Genomic DNA, 18,936 nt, shown 5'->3' with positions numbered 1-18,936 from the left:
GTTTTTTTCTATTTTGCTGTTGGCTTTCCTGCTTTGCCACAAATTGGAACTGTTTTTGCTTTGACCCTGTGTCTCTCTTGGAATTGTTGGCTCTTGTAAGGTAAGGCTTATTTTGCTCAGAAATATTTTCTAGCACTAACAACTTGACTAACTCCATTGAAAATACTTTAGATACCACTAAGTCCTGCTGTAGTCTCAGCAACCCTGTGGTCAATTTTGAATCTTGTAACGCTTCAGCTCCAGGCGACAAAACAGTCTTCAGACCCAAATATGTCAAAACACCTTCAGTAAAAAAGAAAAAATCCGTTTGTAACTCCTCGGGAGCTCTTCCTATACCATTCAGTGACAATGATAAGTCACTTTATAAACCACTGAACAAGCAGGTAACACTCCCACCAACCGACAGCACCAGCACAAGTTGGAAATCTTGCAATGAAAGTGATGCATGCTTTAGTTCAGAGGCTGAATTGCTGAAGGAAAATTCTTCAGAAAATGTGTCTTGGAACCCATCTGAATTTAAAGGAGTTGACTTGAAGGGCCTGGTCAGGCTTAACGAAACGGGTGATTCAGCAGATGCCCAAGATAGTGCATTAATTTTTCTCCAGAAAAACTATGATAGCGAAAGCTGTTTGGATAATCCTCCTGGTTTTATAAATGCTTTTGGAAATTTGATGCTGGACAGCAAGAGAAGTTACCAGCTCAGTAAAAAGGCCAAACTATCTGGAAATGCCCCTTCATTTTCACACAGTAAGGACTGCTTCCAAGGGCATATCAGCACCTCTTCAGAAGCGAATAGCTTAACATTTTCAGTGTCTCAAAGCCCATCACTGGCTGATCTCCTACAGGAACACCAAGGAAGTAATTCAAACAAGCCTCAATCCTTATCTGATCTTTGCAAACCATCAGCAGGTTTCGCAGACTTGGAATTAGGACTTTCACCATTGTCCCAACTAGCCAACCAACCTCAAATTTCACCTGGAATGACAGAACTGTCAGGATCTCTATCTTCCTTAACATTCTCCAAGTCTTCTCCAGTAAAAGAGCTTGAGAGTTTATCACTTTCAGATTTAATTGCAAAATCAACTGCATTGGATAAGCCTCGAACAACAAGCAGCTGTTCTGAGCTTCATATACCTAAAACAGTGCAACCTACAGTTGTGAATTCAGATATTGATCTAAGTGTTCTTATTAGAAAATCAACATTATCTCCTCAACATGTACATGTACAATCAGGCACTTCACTTCCAGAAAAAGACGCTTTATTTTCAAAGCAAGGACGGCAAATGTTTGTAGCTAAAGGAAGGAAGAAGAACCAAAAGAAAATGAGGTCACATATTTTGGAAGGCACTTTTCCATGGGCAAAGGCCCTCTCTGCCACACCATCAACCTTTGCTATAACTCTGTGTCTTCATTATCCCCCAAAGAGATGTAAGCGCCAAACAGTTAATCTTCACAAGGCTTTCTTATACAGTAGGCAAATGCAAGAAGTAAAAATTAATGAAACTGGACCCTTATTAGCAATAACACCTTTTGACTTCAAATCGCCATCTCCAGATGACATTGTAAAATTAGGCCAAAAGAAAGCCTTCACTAGATAACAGCACAATGAACTTATGCAGTTTTGATTATTTTTACATTAAAAAAGATATTTTGAACAGGTTGACTTGGACAGCAAAGCGGAATGGATGTCTTAAATGCAAAGACAATTCTCAGTTAATTTTGGTTAACAAACTTTTGTAGTAAAGTTTTTGAATAGATGCACTGAATTCCAGTCCTTTTTTATCCTTTTATTCTATAATTGATAGAGGTAGATCTTAATCTTTAGCGCCTCAACTTTGGAATAATGTGTTAAGGTGCTGAATCTTTTCTAAATAATTAATATTGAAAAAATATTTTTAAGAAAGAATGTGCTAGCTCCTGCTAGAAACAACATATTTATTTATGGTTTCAGGATTACCTTTAACAAAAATTACACTGGGGACCAAATTATTAAATACTTGCTGTGAACGAATTTCCATAAAGTTTTTAATCTCTAATGTGTTTAATATGGCACTGTTACTGTTTGTAGCTGCCTTGTGGCACATTAGAGCTTTGTTTGCTTTGTTTTTAATCTGTCCCTTTCTTTGAAAAATTGATTTGTCAGTGCATGTTTTTGAAATCCCCATGGCAAAAATATTTAATTTACAAATGGCTTACCATCATGTTCAAACTTGGTGAGACCAGAAGTATACATTCAAGAGCACAGCTTGTGAATTTTTTTTTAATGGGTGGTTGTCAAATGCATTTTTTTTCTTTCACACAAATTATTTGGCATTACTGTACTTTCCTGTACTCTCTGGCTTTTTCGTCACTTCATATTAAATCAGGAGGTCATGTGTGTTAGCTGTCATATAGGTGCATAGCAGGGAACCACAGCCCAGTCTGTCTTCCTAGTTCAAAGATATATTGTACAAATAAGCAGACATATGCCAGCCATGTGCTCACTTTATAAAACTTACTAAGGTACAAGCAAAATATTTTACACGTACCTGTAAAAAGTGTAATGTGTGCAGCGGTCCTTTAAAAGATTCAGGCTGAAGCTTCCCAAAGTTTTTAATATAGAATGATCAGAATGTTCTCTGTCCAACTGAGGAATAACTTAATTATTAACCAAAACACCTACTTATGCAATCTTTTTAGCTATATGTTGTAGAATACTATTCTTTTGAGCACCAGTATCTTAAATCTCATTCAAACGGTGATAAGATTATATTTTTTGTCTATTAGCTTTCTGTTTCTGCTGCTTTCCATACTTGTCTTTATTATTATTATCTTCATCAAGGATTATAGGCATTTGTCAAGTTAAGACTTTGTATGTTTTTGATAGTATCAAGTGTTTTGAGCAGAGCATAATGCATTGCTGTATTTTCAGTGAGCACCCTATCTTAACTTTTGTATTTAATTTAACAGGCAGCTATTATTTAGTTCACTGGGTAAAATATATATTTCTTGGAGAGATGTTTTTACATGCTTTAAGAAACAAACAGTCATGTCAGTATGTAAAATAATTTTGATTTTTAACTTGAAAGTATATTTTTATTGTAAGGTACATTCCATTGCCTTTTGGTGCATTTTTGTTGTTGTTGTTGTGATTTGACACTTATTGTTCAGCTGTCTCATTAAATACCACTATTTCCAAATGCTTACTGCATCAGATGACAAAAATAGTGTTTTTCCAGTATCTCTTGCTCAGTGGAATTCTTCCTCTGTCACTTTTGCTTAAAGTTTTCTCCCAGGCATCCCATGTACCGTAATTGTATGGGATTCCATAGAAAATGAGGGGAAGAGGCTGTTGTGATGTAGGTACAGTAGACTAGTGTGGTAGATTGTGGCAGGTGTGGTTTAGGCAGCTTGACTGGAATAATTGTAGTGTAGTCCATCACTCATTTGACCACAACTTGAAGCCATGGACTACCTATTTAGACAGGTTCCAAAATGGTCATTAAGTAAATGTGTAAACACTGTACATTTAGATATAATAGTGTTATGATGCTGCAGGTTTTTTTAAAAAAAGATGTAGATGTATATAACACAATGGTTGACCAAAGATGAACTTTACGTTGTTTTGTAACTGTATTTTTGCTTCCTAGATTTTTTGGAAAGATTTTTTAGCTTTGAAAATATTTCTGATTGGCGCATATTCTTCAGGTAACTTAGGACCTGACCCATTCTCTTTTGGATATGGTTGCACCCCTTGGAGGGGCTTGACATGGAGCTGAATAAATTTATCCTCTCCCTCCTGGCAGGCTGAAAGGCATGTGCAAACGTATTGTGCTGTGTTTGTTAGATAACAGTGCAAGGATGCTGCATGCCTCTCTCCTTTATAGTGATCCACCTGCCCCTTTTCCCATATCTTGAATCTACAAGTTCATTTGAGTTCAGAGGGGTGGTAACTTACAAGTACGGTGGAAATGAAGAACACGTGGGTTGCTATATTGGTGGTGTGCATTGACCTCTTTTTTATGATAACAGCCAGCATGCTGTACAATATGTGCAAACCCGAGCTGGAGGTGAGGCAGCAAATTTTAATCCTGATCTCTGCAAACATGCATCATGCCTTTACATTTTACTGATATTTTACTGCTCTGAAGCCAGCCTCTGTTTTTGCATGTGTATATATATATGGTACATTTTTTATAAATAGTGTATATTTCGAAACTGTAAAAAACTATTTGGATGTGTACTTTGGACATCTAAAATGTGCTAGTCATAATATTCAGAGCATTGCGAAATCAGCATCATAGGTTTTTTATGTATTCAAAAACAAATTTTAAAGGAAAATTGACCTGTAGCTTGTTTCATGAAAAATATAGATATATAAAATAAATTTAATTTGAGGATCAATAATCAGTGCACACTGTCTGTGTCTTGCTGTGAGGGTTCAAATACTTACAGTACCTTGTGTTAGTGGCTTCTCCATTAATATTGTGTTGTTGTTTTTTTTAAAAAAAACAGAATTGTATATTTTCATTCCTAAAAACTCTTTAAAAATAGTTTAAATTTGCACTCACATTTTGTGGAATTAATAAATAAAAATTATTCTTTCCCTTAGTGTGCCTGAATTTAGTAATTGGAACTGAAGTGAAAATAATGGTTGCTCACTCTGTGTGTTGTTGGAAAGCTGTTTAAATATCGTTGAATAGTTTGGTTACTTGTGTTTCATGGTCATTCTGAAGGCTGTATAGAAACACTACAACAATCCAAAAGTTGAAAATCTATCTTTGCCATTATTGTATTTTTTATATTTTGTTTAGAAATGCTGACTTCATTCTTCACAGCTTTCTGTCTGTAGTTCATTGATGTTCTGAGCTATAGGTAAAATAGGTTCTGTGGGAGCAGGAGTGAAATGTATAAACTGTGTTGCAGTTTTGGTCTCTTGTTTCCCTGCCTGCCTTTCAAAAATGTGGATAAAACCCTTGGTCCCATGACAATTAAATCTGTGGCAACATGTATTAAAGACATTTGCCTTAAAACTTAGAGAGGGTTCCATAGTTCTGTGAATTAGGGTCTATTTCTTAAACAATTTAAGTGCATTAAAACTCAGGAATTTGCTGCTTGTCTGCTTGTCTATATCAAATGGTGCATGTGTGTATTGATTAGTTGATACTACAAGAAGTGTGCTTTAACTGAAGATATGCACATGGATTCAACAGCTAAAACTCAGGAAAAAAGCGAAAGAGATGGGGAGGATATTCATGTGACTCAACTCTTGAGTGTTTTCTTTCCTGTCTAAAGGTCATATATCTACACTAGATCCATTGTATTTTTCCACTTTGTGGTCACTTGCCTAACATTCTGTTACTGCTAAAATCTTCTTGTTGGTTATATGGGTATTGCTGACAAATTGCAGTAGTTGAAAAAGAGCAATGAGATTTGATTTAGCCTACTTTTTGTTTTGGAAAACAGTTGTCATACAGATAAGATAACATTGTTGCATGCAAGTTTAATGAAGATTCCAGGCTGATATGTGATATATGACCTCCTAAACCCAATCCATTGTGCCCCATGGCATCTACTACAGCATCATAAAGTTCCTGTCTTGGTTTGTGTTGTTGGTGTGCCAGCTAAGAGGCATTTCATCCTAAGTACTTGTTCCATAGGCCCAAGGAAACAGTTGCATCTCGATACAGCTAATGTAGTGGACAATTGTATCTCCATGGAGAGGGGATTGTACGTCTGGGATAGCACAACAGAAAAGGCTCTGTTCCATATGGTCTTACCATATACTGTAGCTGTAGATGGAACTATGACCAGAGTCACAGATTTTATAGCATGAGTTATTCTGTAACAGGGAAAATGATATTTCAAGTACTTAGAGCCCAAAGTCAACAACCTAAGGAGGCAGCTGGGGCTGATATTTAAGGATAGATGTCATATGATCCCGTTTCATGGCAAAATTTGATTAAAATCAGTACAGGTTTAAAAGGTTCGTTCTGCCATCTTGATTCAATGTGTTAAGAGGTATCCAAATGCCTGGAGAACAGTTAATCAACTTTACAAAATATTTAGTAGCTAAGAGTGAATTCACTGGGTAAAGAATTCATGTTTGATGTAGACTACTACTAAGCATACTTTGGACAGTGTATGCCTAATGTCAAAGTTCCTTATGATTTAAATGTAGCTATGATTTAAAAAAAGCTTCAGTCATTTATTTCACATTAGTAAAATACGGGGTAGTGAATAGGACCATATCAGTCTCTTTTGGGGAACATTTTGTAACAAGAGTCACATTCTGTTTGATACAGCTGTGTGTGGGCTTTAGAAAGGAAGTGGCTTATGTCAAAAGCAGTGAGAAACATTTTAAAATGTTTTTGAGCTTCACTTTGTATATACACCTACACTGGAAAAAATGACACTCCCAAGACTTTTTCCCTGAGATGTTTTATCTTGCAGTCTTAAAGGTAGCATACTATATTTTGAAAGAACACCACTTTAAAAGCTAGGGCAGATTTATTTTGCATATCAACAGGAAATCAGTGGAAATGTTTTGCTATGTATGGCTGAATAATGAAATAATGTGTAGTGTTCTCTTCTGTTATTACATAGTTCTGTTTTAAACAAACCCTGTTAATATTTGAAAATCTGGGATTTGTTATGTTAAAGATAAGAGCAATTATACATATTCTGCTGGAATTATTTGTTTGGATTTTTCGCCACAAGGCTTAGAGTAGGTCCCAATATTTTAGAGACTAGAAGCAGAAAAATAATCTATATTTTATAAACAAAGGTTTGTCCTTTGGTCCTTGTAAAAAACCACTTCCTGGTTATTGTTGTCTGGCTATCATGTTTCACCATCCCAACCCCATCTCTGAAACCACTTTTCTATTCTGCAGCCCCATTTTTACCTTCACCACCATGCCCATGCCTCTCCTTCCTTCCTTTTGTGCAACCCTCCCACTTGCGCACAAATAACCCCCATGGCAACCTGCATTTTCCTTCTCCCACACATTGCAACTGCTTAGCACCTTTTCCACCTTCCGCCTTCTCCTTTCCTTCAAAGCCTTTCATTCCCCTGCTCTCATCTTCATCCCTATTCCCATGCCTCCTACTCCTTCCTTTCTTTGCAAGCCCATTTGTACCACCTCTTTTTCCCCTCCCCCTCCCCCTGTCACCAACTCTCTCTTGCATGCATATCACCCTCATTTGCTTGCTTTGCTATTCTCCAGCTGGCTTTGTGGACACACCCAGTGTTGATATATGCTATATCTTTAAGATGAATGGAGTCTTTCGAACAAGCCTGTCAGGTAGCTTGTTCGGTTAGAGATAGTTACGTTCACCGATGAATGCTGTGCATATATGGGTGTTTGCTTGTGAATAATAAACAGCAGAGTTTGACTAAAACAGGGATGGAGAAACATGGAGTGTTGGTGTTTCTTTTAACCAACCAACCAACCAACCAACCAACCAACCAACCAACCAACCAACCAGTTTTAACAAGGAAAATAGCTTTCTGATGTTCCTTTCTTTTCCCTCTCATCTATGATCCCTTCTCTTGTGCAACTTTTTGGTCCCCTACTCCACCCTGACCGTGCACATCCAGAATTGTGATCCTGCATTACAAATCTTCCATTACATTCTTACATTACAGTGGTACCTTGCTTTACAACCATAATCCATTCCAGAGGTCCGGTTGTAAACCAAAACAGGTTGCAACCCAGGGCGTGCTTTCGCCAATGGGGCCTCTCCCCCCAAATGGGTTGTAATCCCCCCCAAAAAATAAAAAATGGGTTGTAATCCAAAAAAAAGGACACACACTTCTGGGTTTGATGTGGTTGTAATCCAAAACGGTTCTAAGGTACCACTATATTATTATTAGTAGTACTGTATGGCATTTTCTTTGTTGCAGTCTTGTGAGCTGTAACTTGTACCTTCTAATATCATTTGAATAAAAATCCTGAATTATCACTTTACTAATCCCATACTTTTTATATTTATGTTTACTGATATCCAACGTTTGGAAACGAAAGTTGCCTGTAAAACTATCATATGTAACAGTTTTCTCTGTAAGATTTTCAAGAATATTAAAAATAAATGTTTGACACCATCAGAACTTCAAACACTAAACCTATCTAAGAAAGTAGTCAAAATTCTTTCATTTGTCTGTAAAGAGTTTTCTAGAGATAAATGCAATGCTTCATGTATTGCCAGATGTATCATTTGATTAATTTGTTTAATCTCTTAGGAGCTTTCTTACCTTTCCAGTGCATTTAGTTTTATCGCTTTGCCACCATTCTGTCTGCCAAGAGCCATTGCTTTGTGTATATTCAAAATTTTAGCTTTGTGAATTTCCATTATATTGGGAAACAAATCAGAAATGAACTTACACCAGTTATCTCAACCCCTCACCCTCAATATTTTCACAACATTGGTACAGATGTGCACTCTTACAGCATATTTACTATATCCCTATCCATTAAAAAGTCACTTAATTTCTTAAGTGCACATTAAATTTAATGTAAGTGTCAGATTTTTAAGACTGCAGCCAACCTAAGGTTGGTAGTACAGTATATCCTAATGTCTTATGACACTGTCTAAAACTTCGCATTGTCTGCATATGCTGTTGGGAACCTCAATCTGCTGGTCTTTCTTCGTTTAGTTTAAAAAAAAAATGAGAGAAAATTGTTCTAATTATTTTAGTATACAAAAATATTTCCAGTTTTGTGGTTCTTCTAATACTGCACTATGATTTTAAAAAGAAGAGAGAGCTTTCAAAGTTTACCCTGACACATATTTTAATCTTTGTCGGTGGTGAATTGTAGTGTATGCAGTTTTATGTATTAGAAATTGAGTGGGTTTTTTGTTTGAAGAGCTATGTGTTAAGGTATGCCCAGCACAGCTGCAGACTGCCATAGCTCAGTGAACACAGGCTTTGCATGCAAAAGGTCCTTTTTTTAAAAAGTTTCTCATTACAGGGTCATTGAAGGCAGGAACAAATCTCTGCTGAGCCATTGGCAAGCTGGTGTCATACGAAGAGGAGTACCATTTGTCTGACTCCCTGCAAAGCTTCTATACTCTGAATTTCGGGACACAGAGTTGTATCAGCTTAAAGGGTTGTCTTGAATCTGACATAGTAGGAAGGACTCTATGAAGCTGGTCAATTCTTTGTCCTTTGCTTGCTTCTTGGCCTACTTCTTTTCTTGTATCACATAGGAAATATTTTAAATTAAAATTCTTGAGAGTGGTACTGCAGCTTCTTAGCACAGGATGGTTGTTATTGCCTCTGTGTGGAATGGAGCCTCAGTTCCAAATCTATCTAACTGAGCTGTCAACTTTATTCAGTGGCTGCAACTACTTATGGGGATTCACCCACAAGGACATAAATTTTCCTCTCTCAGCAGGTATTAAAGCCTTATATGTGTGTGATTAATCAGTTGTAAGTTCTATTAACTTCTGTGGGACTGGCACCCAAATAAATGTGCATTAAAGTGCAACCGTAATTCAGTATTTCCTTTATTTAAAATCAGGTAGCTGATAGCATGACCCTGATTTTTTTTTAAAAAAAAAACCAGCAACCTTCTGGGCACATTTGTTAGTTTACTTTTATTTATATATAACAATATTTATATATTGTGTCAAAAATAGATCAAGGTGGTTTATAGAATAAAACAAAAAAAAAATACAATAAAAACCATTTAAAAGTTAAGAATATACTTTCAATTGTTCAGTATACATTCATGATGCAAGGCCTAGCTATAGTGTTCACTGTACTGATGATACCTTTTTAATCAAGTGCTGTAATAGCTTTTTCGTTATATAAGGTACAATAAGTGTCACCATACATATGATGTGTGCTAATTTTTTCATTGTTGATTGAATTGGTAACATTCAGTATCATAGGAGCTATGAGGGCTGATTAGTTCAGGTGCTTAATCAGCCTACTGCATTGATACAGCTTTGTATTACCTTTTGCAAATGAGATTCAAAGCAGCTTTAGCAGTTTCACACTCTGATTTCAAATACTTCTTTCTGTCAATGTGTTACTGCTAACACATTTAGATAGCAAAGAATGTGAAAGCTTCTATTCAGTATTTTTAATGTCCTTCAGCTTGGTGCTGCTGTTATTGACATTCTTGTATATAAATCTAGCCTACCAACAATATAGAATGGCGAACTGTGTTGGCTCCTTATCTGATTTTGTATAGAAAGAAAATTAATGGGTTTTTGTGGGGTTTTTAAAATAAAGAGTAGGAGGAGGAGTATTTATTAGATTCATCAATATATTTCAGGGCGGTTTACAAGAAAAAAATACAAAGATGAAAGCACAAAAAGTAAAGATGTGTAAGGTAATAAAGGGGAGAAATTGGAAACCAGGCATGGCGGGGATTCTAGAAGGGATGAATAAATAAGTAATTTAGATGTTAAATTGTTAAATTATTGAAAATTGAAAATAAAATATGTAAACAGATAAACCATTTAAAAAAATAAATCATGACCCATCTTATAATCTTGAAATTTAGCAGAAAAACAAAAGTGTTGGTTTGGCTATTTTTCTCTCCTGAAACTGTATCTTGGATAGCATTCTGTATATTCCTTCATTCGCTCTCTTATCGTAATTGTGCTTGTATTATTCAAGAGTCTTATCTTTCCATGTGGTCTGGCTGCTCCATAGGACACTGATCTTCAGCGGTACCTATTTATCTACCTTGCACTGGTGTGCTTTCGAACTGCTAGGATTGCAGAAGCTGGGACAGAGCAATGGGATCTCACTCCATGACACGGATCCGAACCGCCATCCTTCCATTTGGCAAGCCCAAGAGGCTCAGTGGTTTAGACCACAGTGCCTGGATGTGCAGAGTTGGCTCCGATGCTACAGTTGTAATCTCCCCAATACACAAAAAAAGATGTTGAATGGACAGGTGCATGTGTCACATAGTTATTAGCAGACTTTCATTTATCATGCAAGTCGCTTGAAACGCAAACTAATCTGAGTATATAGGTAAGAAGTCTCAGTACTACAAAACAATTGTGCTGCTAACATGCATATTAATGGTGAAAGTAAAACACAAGTGAACTTGTGTTGGACTTTACAGTGTATTCAGAAATCTGTTCTGGTGTTACAAAAATTCCTATTGAAAAATACATGAATTAACAAATCCAATATACGTGGCTATATGTGTAAGAGACGTAGAACAAGAATGGGGGCCCTTGTGAGATGTTGGATTTTAGCTTCCATCAGCCCTCACCATTGGCCAGACTGGGGGTTGATGAGAGTTTCAGTCCAAGAACAGGTATGCGGCCACAGGTTGCCCCTCCTGGTGTAAACTACATTGTAACTGTTGCCGCTAAAAAATTCTAGGTGATACTGTCCTTGGGAACTAGTGGATTTTCACACTTAATAATAATGAGAAGAGCAGATAATAAGTAGGGAGGGGAATGCTCAATATTTAGCAAGGCAGAGATATTAGAAAGACAATATAGACTGAAAATTTCAAACTACTAGCTCATTTTTCCATTTCTAAGCCAAAGCAAGCTCACCAGATGGGGATTTATAAAATGAATTAACTTGCTATTTTAAGTTTCAATAACTACAGGTCATCTGCCTTCTATTTTTGTGCACTTAAAAGGTATGAAATCTATCTCATTTGCATGTGTGTGTTTATTTTATTTCCTGTGCTTTCCTATATCAAAGTGTGCACCGATAATGTAACAACGGAGAGGTGCATTAGAGTTTATGGGGACAGCAAACCCTGGATGACTGCTGAAGTAAGGTTACTCTTGAAAGCTCGGGATAATGCCTTTAAGGCAGGGAACACAGATACATACAGAGGGGCAAGAACAAAGCTCAGGAAAGGCATTAAGGCGGCAAAGAAACAATATAAGCTTAAAGTGGAGAATTGCCTAGCCGATAACAACATGAAACAAGTGTGGCAGGGACTGCAGCACCTAACCAACTACAAGGGCAATATGAGGAACACGGTTAAGGCTGATGTGTTAGCAGAGGAGCTGAACATATTTGCCCGCTATGAGGTAGAAAGATTAAGTGTCATGGCTCCTGCCTGCCAACCTATAATCTCTCAGCTACTTATTCTATATGACCATCAAGTGAAAGCTGCATTGTGGGCGGTGAATCCCAGCAAAGTGGCTGGTCCGGATGGCTGCTGGGGAAAGTGGTAAAAAACTGTGCTGATCAACTAGCAGGGGTCCTGACAAGGATTTTTAACATTTCCCTGCAGCCTGCTTGTGTACCATCATGTTTGAAAACAGCCACCATTGTCCCAGTCCCAAAGAAAACGGCAATTAACTGCCTAAATGACTACAGACCCATTGCATTAACATCTGTAGTGATGAAATGCTTTGAGAGATTGGTTCTTCAACAACTTAGGACATGTTTTCCACCGGAGTTTGATGAACACCAGTTCGCTTACAGGAGAAATAAGTCAACAGATGATGCCGTAGCCACAGCTTTTCACCTTGAAGCGAGTCATCTGGAGAGACCGGGCAATTATGTCAGAATCCTGTTTATTGATTATAGCTTGGCTTTTAATACCATCCTTCCGGACATTATTACTAAAAAGCTGGTGGACCTGGACCTTTCCCCTACCATCTGTGATTGGATTAAAGACTTTCTGAGGGATCGCACACAAATAGTGAGGATTGGGCCTGTTACATCTACCTCCCTGAAGCTCAGCATTGGCACCCCACAGGGATGCATGCTGAGTCCCTACCTGTACTCGTTGTATACATATGACTGCATTTCATCTGACCCATCCACTGCAATTGTTAAGTTTGCAGATGATATCACCATAATGCGTCTAATTACAGGTGGAGATGAATCAGCATATAGGGAGGAGGTTCAAAAATTCTGCACAGAGTGCCTAGAGAACAACTTGCCCCTGAATATCAGCAAGACAAAGGAGATTGTTTTGGACTTTTGGAGGAAGAGAGAGGAACTAGCCCCATTGTATATCAGGGGTGTGTGTGTGGAGAGAGTCTCTTCCTTTAAATTCCTGGGAGTTTACATTAGTGAAGACTTCACTTGGAAAATCAATACAACCCAGGTGGTTAGGAAGGCCCAACAGAGACTCCATTTCTTCAGGGTCTTGCGAAAGCACAATAGAAAGTGTCCTTTCATAGTGTATAACAGTGTGGTACACTGGTTTAACAGCCACGGACAGGAAGTCCCTACAGAGGGTGGTGAATACAGCATATGACATCATGGGCTGCCCTTGGAGTTCGCTAGATGACATCGTGGGAGACCTCTGCCTCAGGAGAGCGAGGAAAATTCTTAGGGATGACTCACACCCTGGCCAGCACTTCTTCAATCTCCTACCTTCGGGCAGGAGATAAAGAAGTATAGTCAGCTGCACAAACAGGTTGAAGAACAGTTTTTATCTGAGGGCTGTTGGGCTGCTGAATGGAAAAAAATAGTGGTGTAATTGACTTCCGACAAGCACACAGAGCACGAACAAGACTGAGTGTACTGGGGGGGGGGGGCTCATTTAATTTCACTGCACACAGGTGGTGTAGTGACAATAAAGGTTTTATTATTATTATTATTATTATTATTATTATTATTATTATTATTAAATTTCTAGTTAGCTTTGCCTTTTTTAGATAGTATCCAATGTAATGGCATCACAGAAAGTTATATTTGGTTTGCTGGTTAAATTTAAACTTGCTGTCAGTTGCACAAAAAATGAAATATTTTTAAAGCTGCTGAATTATTCAAGTTGCCAATTCTTATTGTCCCTAGAATGGTTAACTTACTATTACAAAGTATAAAGTTATAATGGGCTGGAAAAATGCAGTTCTTTTCCATACTTAATTTGTGGATAATGTACCAAGAATATTGGACAGTAGTGTATGAAATGTACATTTATTAGGTGGTGGGACGAACGGTGTCATTCCCCATAATATATTTAGGACTGGGTGCTTTGATCTCTGTCCACAGAGCTTCTTATGGAACATACTTGATGATGAATCATGCCTGAAACTATAGCTCATCTAGAATGGCAAAGTGAAATATATTTTAACAGCACACATGCTGAATGTATGCAGTAACATTGTGTTGGACAAGAGACTCTGTGGAAGATGCACAAGGCTTCCACCAAAAGCAGCAGCCTGGGTTGTGCACTTTTTTGGGGTAGCAGTAACATTTTGACACCCATCACTCCATGTTATTGGAGGTGGGGGATGTTAATCATTATGACATCTGGGCACAGTAAGTTGGAGGTACAGATGTGAAGGCAGAGAACTCAGTTGGGACTGCTGTTTTCAGTGGCAACCTTGTTTTTCATATATGTAGTTTCACCCCCAGAGTCCCAACCCTATGTGCATTTTGGGCATCTGGTTTCTGCATGAACTTTGATTTTATCATTTAACATTTTTTGGAAGGAAGAAATGCTTTCCTCATAATAGAAAGGTCACACGCTGGTGTAATTTTTATTCCTGTGTAGATGAGCCTGTCTGGAGATTTGCAGACACATTTGCTTAAACTTGAGACTTCCACTAATGTGGATGCTATCATGAGTTGAAGACTTAGGATTGCCTCTGACTAAATCATATTCAGAGTGGACACAATGAAATCAGCAAACATAAGTTAGGCCTAAAGGTTTTGTTATGTTTGATTTGTAAAGCACACTGGTAAACTGATCTGTTAACAGCACCATCCTCTGGTGTTGTAACGTCAGATTTGCTGCCTGATACTACTTCGTTTCTGGAAACATGACTGAATTGCAGTAAAAGTATCGACTCGTTACATGTTGTACTTTCAGTTTTACATACTCATAATGAACCAGAACCTCAACAGAAATTCTATTAATTGTGTTGAACGTTACCTTGGACTACATAAACTTTCAGTTTAGATTAACTGGTTTGTAGAGAAATGTTGGTAGGGCTATCCCCCATTTAGTGCTGACACTGCTTTCTGCATGCCTATTTATGGTCAGACAACTGCGCATAACATCACACAATGTTTTCCCTGATTGTCAATGAAACACACATTGGAGTCATTTAGTAAGATACGTTGACTAAGGAAACACCACAAACACATTTGTGGTTATAGCAGAATGTGAGAATCAGATAATCAGAGACCGCCTTTGGGAAGCATGTTTACTGCGCAAATGATTCCTGCAATATTGTTCTCACAGCTTGAAGGCAACAGTTTGCCTGAGATGGAACCGAACATATTGGACCATTTGGGCACCGTGGACATCTTCATTCATATCTTATATAGATGAACTCTTTTATATTAGGCTGCTAGTCATGTTTCATTTGTTTGCTGTGCTCCCATGCATTTTCTTTTCCCTAAATCTTCTGTCAGTTTGGGCAGGTAGCTTGTTTCACCCTGTTGAACAATACTTATTTGGTGGTTCACATGTAACTAGAGCAATGCAGTTGTAAAATGAAGCAAAATCCCATGAACAACTTTAAGCTGCACACAGCAATATCTGATTTTGTGTGTTTTTCTTGCAAGCAGAGTGACATTATTTTCATACTGAACTCTATTGATTCTATTGTGTGGTGTATCAAATGTGCACTAATCAGTTAAAAAACTCTGTTTTCGTTTGAGCATGTAGTCAGTTTGGGTGATAACCAGTTGTGGCACCCTGCTCTCACAAGCCATTCTGCTAACGGAATCTTGTTCTTAGTTTAGAGCTGAATCCAGGGCTTGTCTTGTACTTGTGAAAGTTGGTGCACAAACACTTTTATCATACTCTGCGACAGTTCCCCTTTATGCACCACTTCTTGCACAACAACGACGATTCCATACGTAACAATAGCACAATAGGTTTGAATCTTGCTCTCTGTTTTCAGTAGGTGGTAGGCAATGTTTTATCATTATGACACATTTATGGACAAAACATTGATGGGAATTACTTCAGGATAGCCCACTGGATTATATCAGGAAGAGGATGCATGTAATCTATGCACGTTTCACAGAACTGGATTGGGCTATCCTCTCTAGGTTACCTCAGGCCCTGGTTGTGAGCTTCCCATAGATAGCTGGCCACAGTAAGAGCAGAATGCTGGACTTTATGGACATTTGGCCTGCTCCAGATGACTCCTATATTCTTAAGAACTCACTTGGGTGCAGTGGCAGTCATTTAGATATCTGTATGTAGTATTTTCAAAGTTCTTTTCCCCTAAATTCAGTAGCATTTTGTATGTCTTTGCAGGCTATATGAGGCTCTGCTCGCATGACAAATGCACTGTGAGATCCAGGTGGCTCTTAGTTATTGTGGTTGCTGCAGTTATGGAAACTGCTACCAGTCTGAAAGTGTGCCTGCTGGTTCTTTGCCACACACACCGTACATGAGTGTGTCTACTTGGGGCCCCTGAACATCTTACTTGAACAAGAAATTACCGTGTGCGTACAGGCTCACAAGCTTTATAAAGAAGTCGCAGCTGAAAGCAACAGGGCTTTTACTTGGAAACCCCCTGGTGTAACTTCTATTTAGGAAATAACCTTTTTCTAAATAACTCATTCTTCTTTCTTGGGGAATTATTCAAAAACAGCTTGCAAGTTGCTGAACGTCTCGAAGTAGAGCGAGGCCATACCTAGTCACACACTTAGGTGATGACCCCAGTTCAGCAGTAGGCAAGGGAATCTAGGGCAGCGTTAGACGGGCAGGATGAAAGACTTCCTCTGCTCAGTACATTCTGTTAACATGTTAAACCCACTAGTTTTGAAATGTACCATTAGTGCAGCCCACAGCTTTAACAAAGTAGAACCAAGTACAGCACACTGAAGTGTGGGTGAGAGGGAGAGATTACTGAATACTGTGCAGGCTATTTGTGCCCTGGGACAATTAAATAAATTCTGAACCAAGGAAATCTACATTCCATAAGTTGAATAAATTATGCAAATTAGTCAAACATAGTAAAGGTAAAGGGGCCCCTGACCATTAGGTCCAGTCGTGGCCGACTCTGGGGTTGCGGTGCTCATCTTGCTTTATTGGCTGAGGGAGCCGGCATACAGCTTCCGGGGTCATGTGGCCAGCATGACTAAGCCGCTTCTGGCGAACCAGAGCAGTGCACGGAAACGCCGTTTACCTTCCCACCGAAGCGGTACTTATTTATCTACTTGCACTTTGACGTGCTTTGGAACTGCTAGGTTGGCAGGGCAATCACTTGGTTGTGGCGCCCAGCTGCGAACTGCTGTATCACCCTATCCTTTAGGAAAATGTCATTCCCCTTCCCTGTCAATATCTGGCTTGAATTAAATTATACACTACCCTTCATCTGAAGATTGCAGGGTGGTTTACAATATAAAACCATAAAATGCATATAAAACTACAAAATAACATAATAAGAAAAAGCAAGACACATTTAAAAGGCCACATCAGCCACAGTGGAATAAAAACACCTAGAATACTGCAGCAGAAACACACAGACTCAGAAGTTTGCAAAAAGAAACAAATGTCTGGAAAGATGGACCTCCATTATTTGGGATACCATACAGGGAGAAACTATTATAAGTGCATTCAGACAAATATAACTATATGTGCTTTACATTTAGCTTTTGATAAAAGGAGAAACATGGGCAGTACAACAAAGTCTTTCAGAGTGGGGGGGGGGGAAATGTTAAAAAGGATATTATCTCAAATACAGAATCAACAGAAGGTTAAAAAAATGAGAACCTCACCTATTTGAAGTTAGGGGAGTTTCAAAAACATCCAGCCATTACATAAGAAAACTTCCATTATTAGGATGCCAAATACGATGGGCATTGGTTACAAGTTTTTGGCACACCTTTTGAGATAGAAGACATAGATACAGAATAAATATTTTATTTGTTAATTTTAGGTTTCCTTTCCTTCCGCTTTCAAAAGCTCAGGATGGCTAAAAATTTTAATAAGCTGCTCTGAATGTTCACACGTATTTTTACTTGGATAAAGGTAAAGGTAAAGGTACCCCTGCCCGTACGGGCCAGTCTTGACAGACTCTGGGGTTGTGCGCCCATCTCACTCAAGAGGCCAGGGGCCAGCGCTGTCCGGAGACACTTCTGGGTCACGTGGCCAGCGTGACATCGCTGCTCTGGCGAGCCAGAGCCGCACACGGAAACGCCATTTACCTTTCCGCTGGTAAGCGGTCCCTATTTATCTACTTGCACCCGGAGGTGCTTTCGAACTGCTAGGTTGGCAGGCGCTGGGACCGAGCAGCGGGAGCGCACCCCGCCGCAGGGATTCGAACCGCCGACCTTTCGATCGGCAAGTCCTAAGCGCTGAGGCTTTAACCCACAGCGCCACAAACTTTTATTTTTAGCAAACCTGATTTTTAGAAAGCTAAAAGTTATCAGTTGCTAAATCTACCAAGATAACACATTGGACTACACTGAAGTTTAAGCCTGTTGGCACTGTACTTATGCTATATATGCATTATTTTCTCTCCTACTAGGAAAAGTCAGAGATTCCCAGACAAGCAGAATTGAATCTGATGTCGTGCCAAAAGTTACCAAAATGACTGTGTCTGGAAAGAGACAAACTACCGGCTTTGAAGTTCCATGGTAAGCCTTCACCCCTTGCAAGGTACACTGGCATCATCTTCCTTCAGATTGGTGCACCTGTATCAAGATTTTTTGGGGTCTATTTTTACAAAACTTTAGTCAATATGTCACAGAACTGAGCAGCATGGCTTCTTGTTTGACTCATAATTACTTTCAGAAAAAGGCATCTTGCATTCGTGAGTTTTTTTGAAAAAGAATCTTTCACTCTGAGTAGCACAGAGAAAACAGCCAGCCACATTAAAATAATCTGTTTCACAGGGTGCAAAATTTTCTGGAGGTTAGTTTAAAACACAACTTTGCAAATTGAATTGTTGCAAGCTCAGTTATTTGAAGTATAATGATTGAAAGAGAGGAAAAGGAGAGTTTTTATGTTGTCCATCTGTAGACCTGTGACAGCCTTTCTGACAATGGACTGGTGCACTGATAGAAGCCTCTGCTAGATTAAAGAG

General features: G+C 38.6%; 1 protein-coding gene and 1 long non-coding RNA gene across 7 annotated transcripts in view; one reads left to right on the top strand and one right to left on the bottom strand.

Moving 5' to 3' along the window:
* The window catches only part of HBS1L (HBS1 like translational GTPase), a 42,264-nt gene that overhangs the window by 5,240 nt on the left and 18,088 nt on the right, over window positions 1–18,936 (top strand). For 3 of the 5 annotated variants that reach the window (XM_083731666.1, XM_083731664.1, XM_083731667.1), the window contains one exon: window positions 18,379–18,487. In XM_083731666.1, coding sequence (XP_083587792.1) covers window positions 18,379–18,487 — 109 coding nt within the window. Of the gene's footprint in view, window positions 1–105; window positions 4,390–18,378; window positions 18,488–18,936 lie in introns of those variants that run through there. The other 2 variants (XM_083731665.1, XM_083731668.1) reach the window with 1 other exon arrangement.
* On the bottom strand, window positions 3,555–7,784 carry LOC310841151. 2 transcript variants are annotated; one of them, XR_014562387.1, is made up of 2 exons: window positions 7,449–7,784; window positions 3,555–7,412 (listed from the first exon to the last, which is right to left on the bottom strand). It is a non-coding gene; the product is annotated as an uncharacterized lncRNA (long non-coding RNA). The 2 variants fall into 2 exon arrangements; XR_014562388.1 differs by having other exon boundaries at window positions 7,453–7,784.

The sequence above is a fragment of the Podarcis gaigeae genome (assembly GCF_964106915.1).
Source record: "Podarcis gaigeae genome assembly, chromosome: 3".
In the NCBI taxonomy this organism is placed as follows: Eukaryota; Metazoa; Chordata; class Lepidosauria; order Squamata; family Lacertidae; genus Podarcis; species Podarcis gaigeae.
Note: the sequence above shows the minus strand (reverse complement) of the source record. Positions and strands in the feature narration are given on the sequence as shown.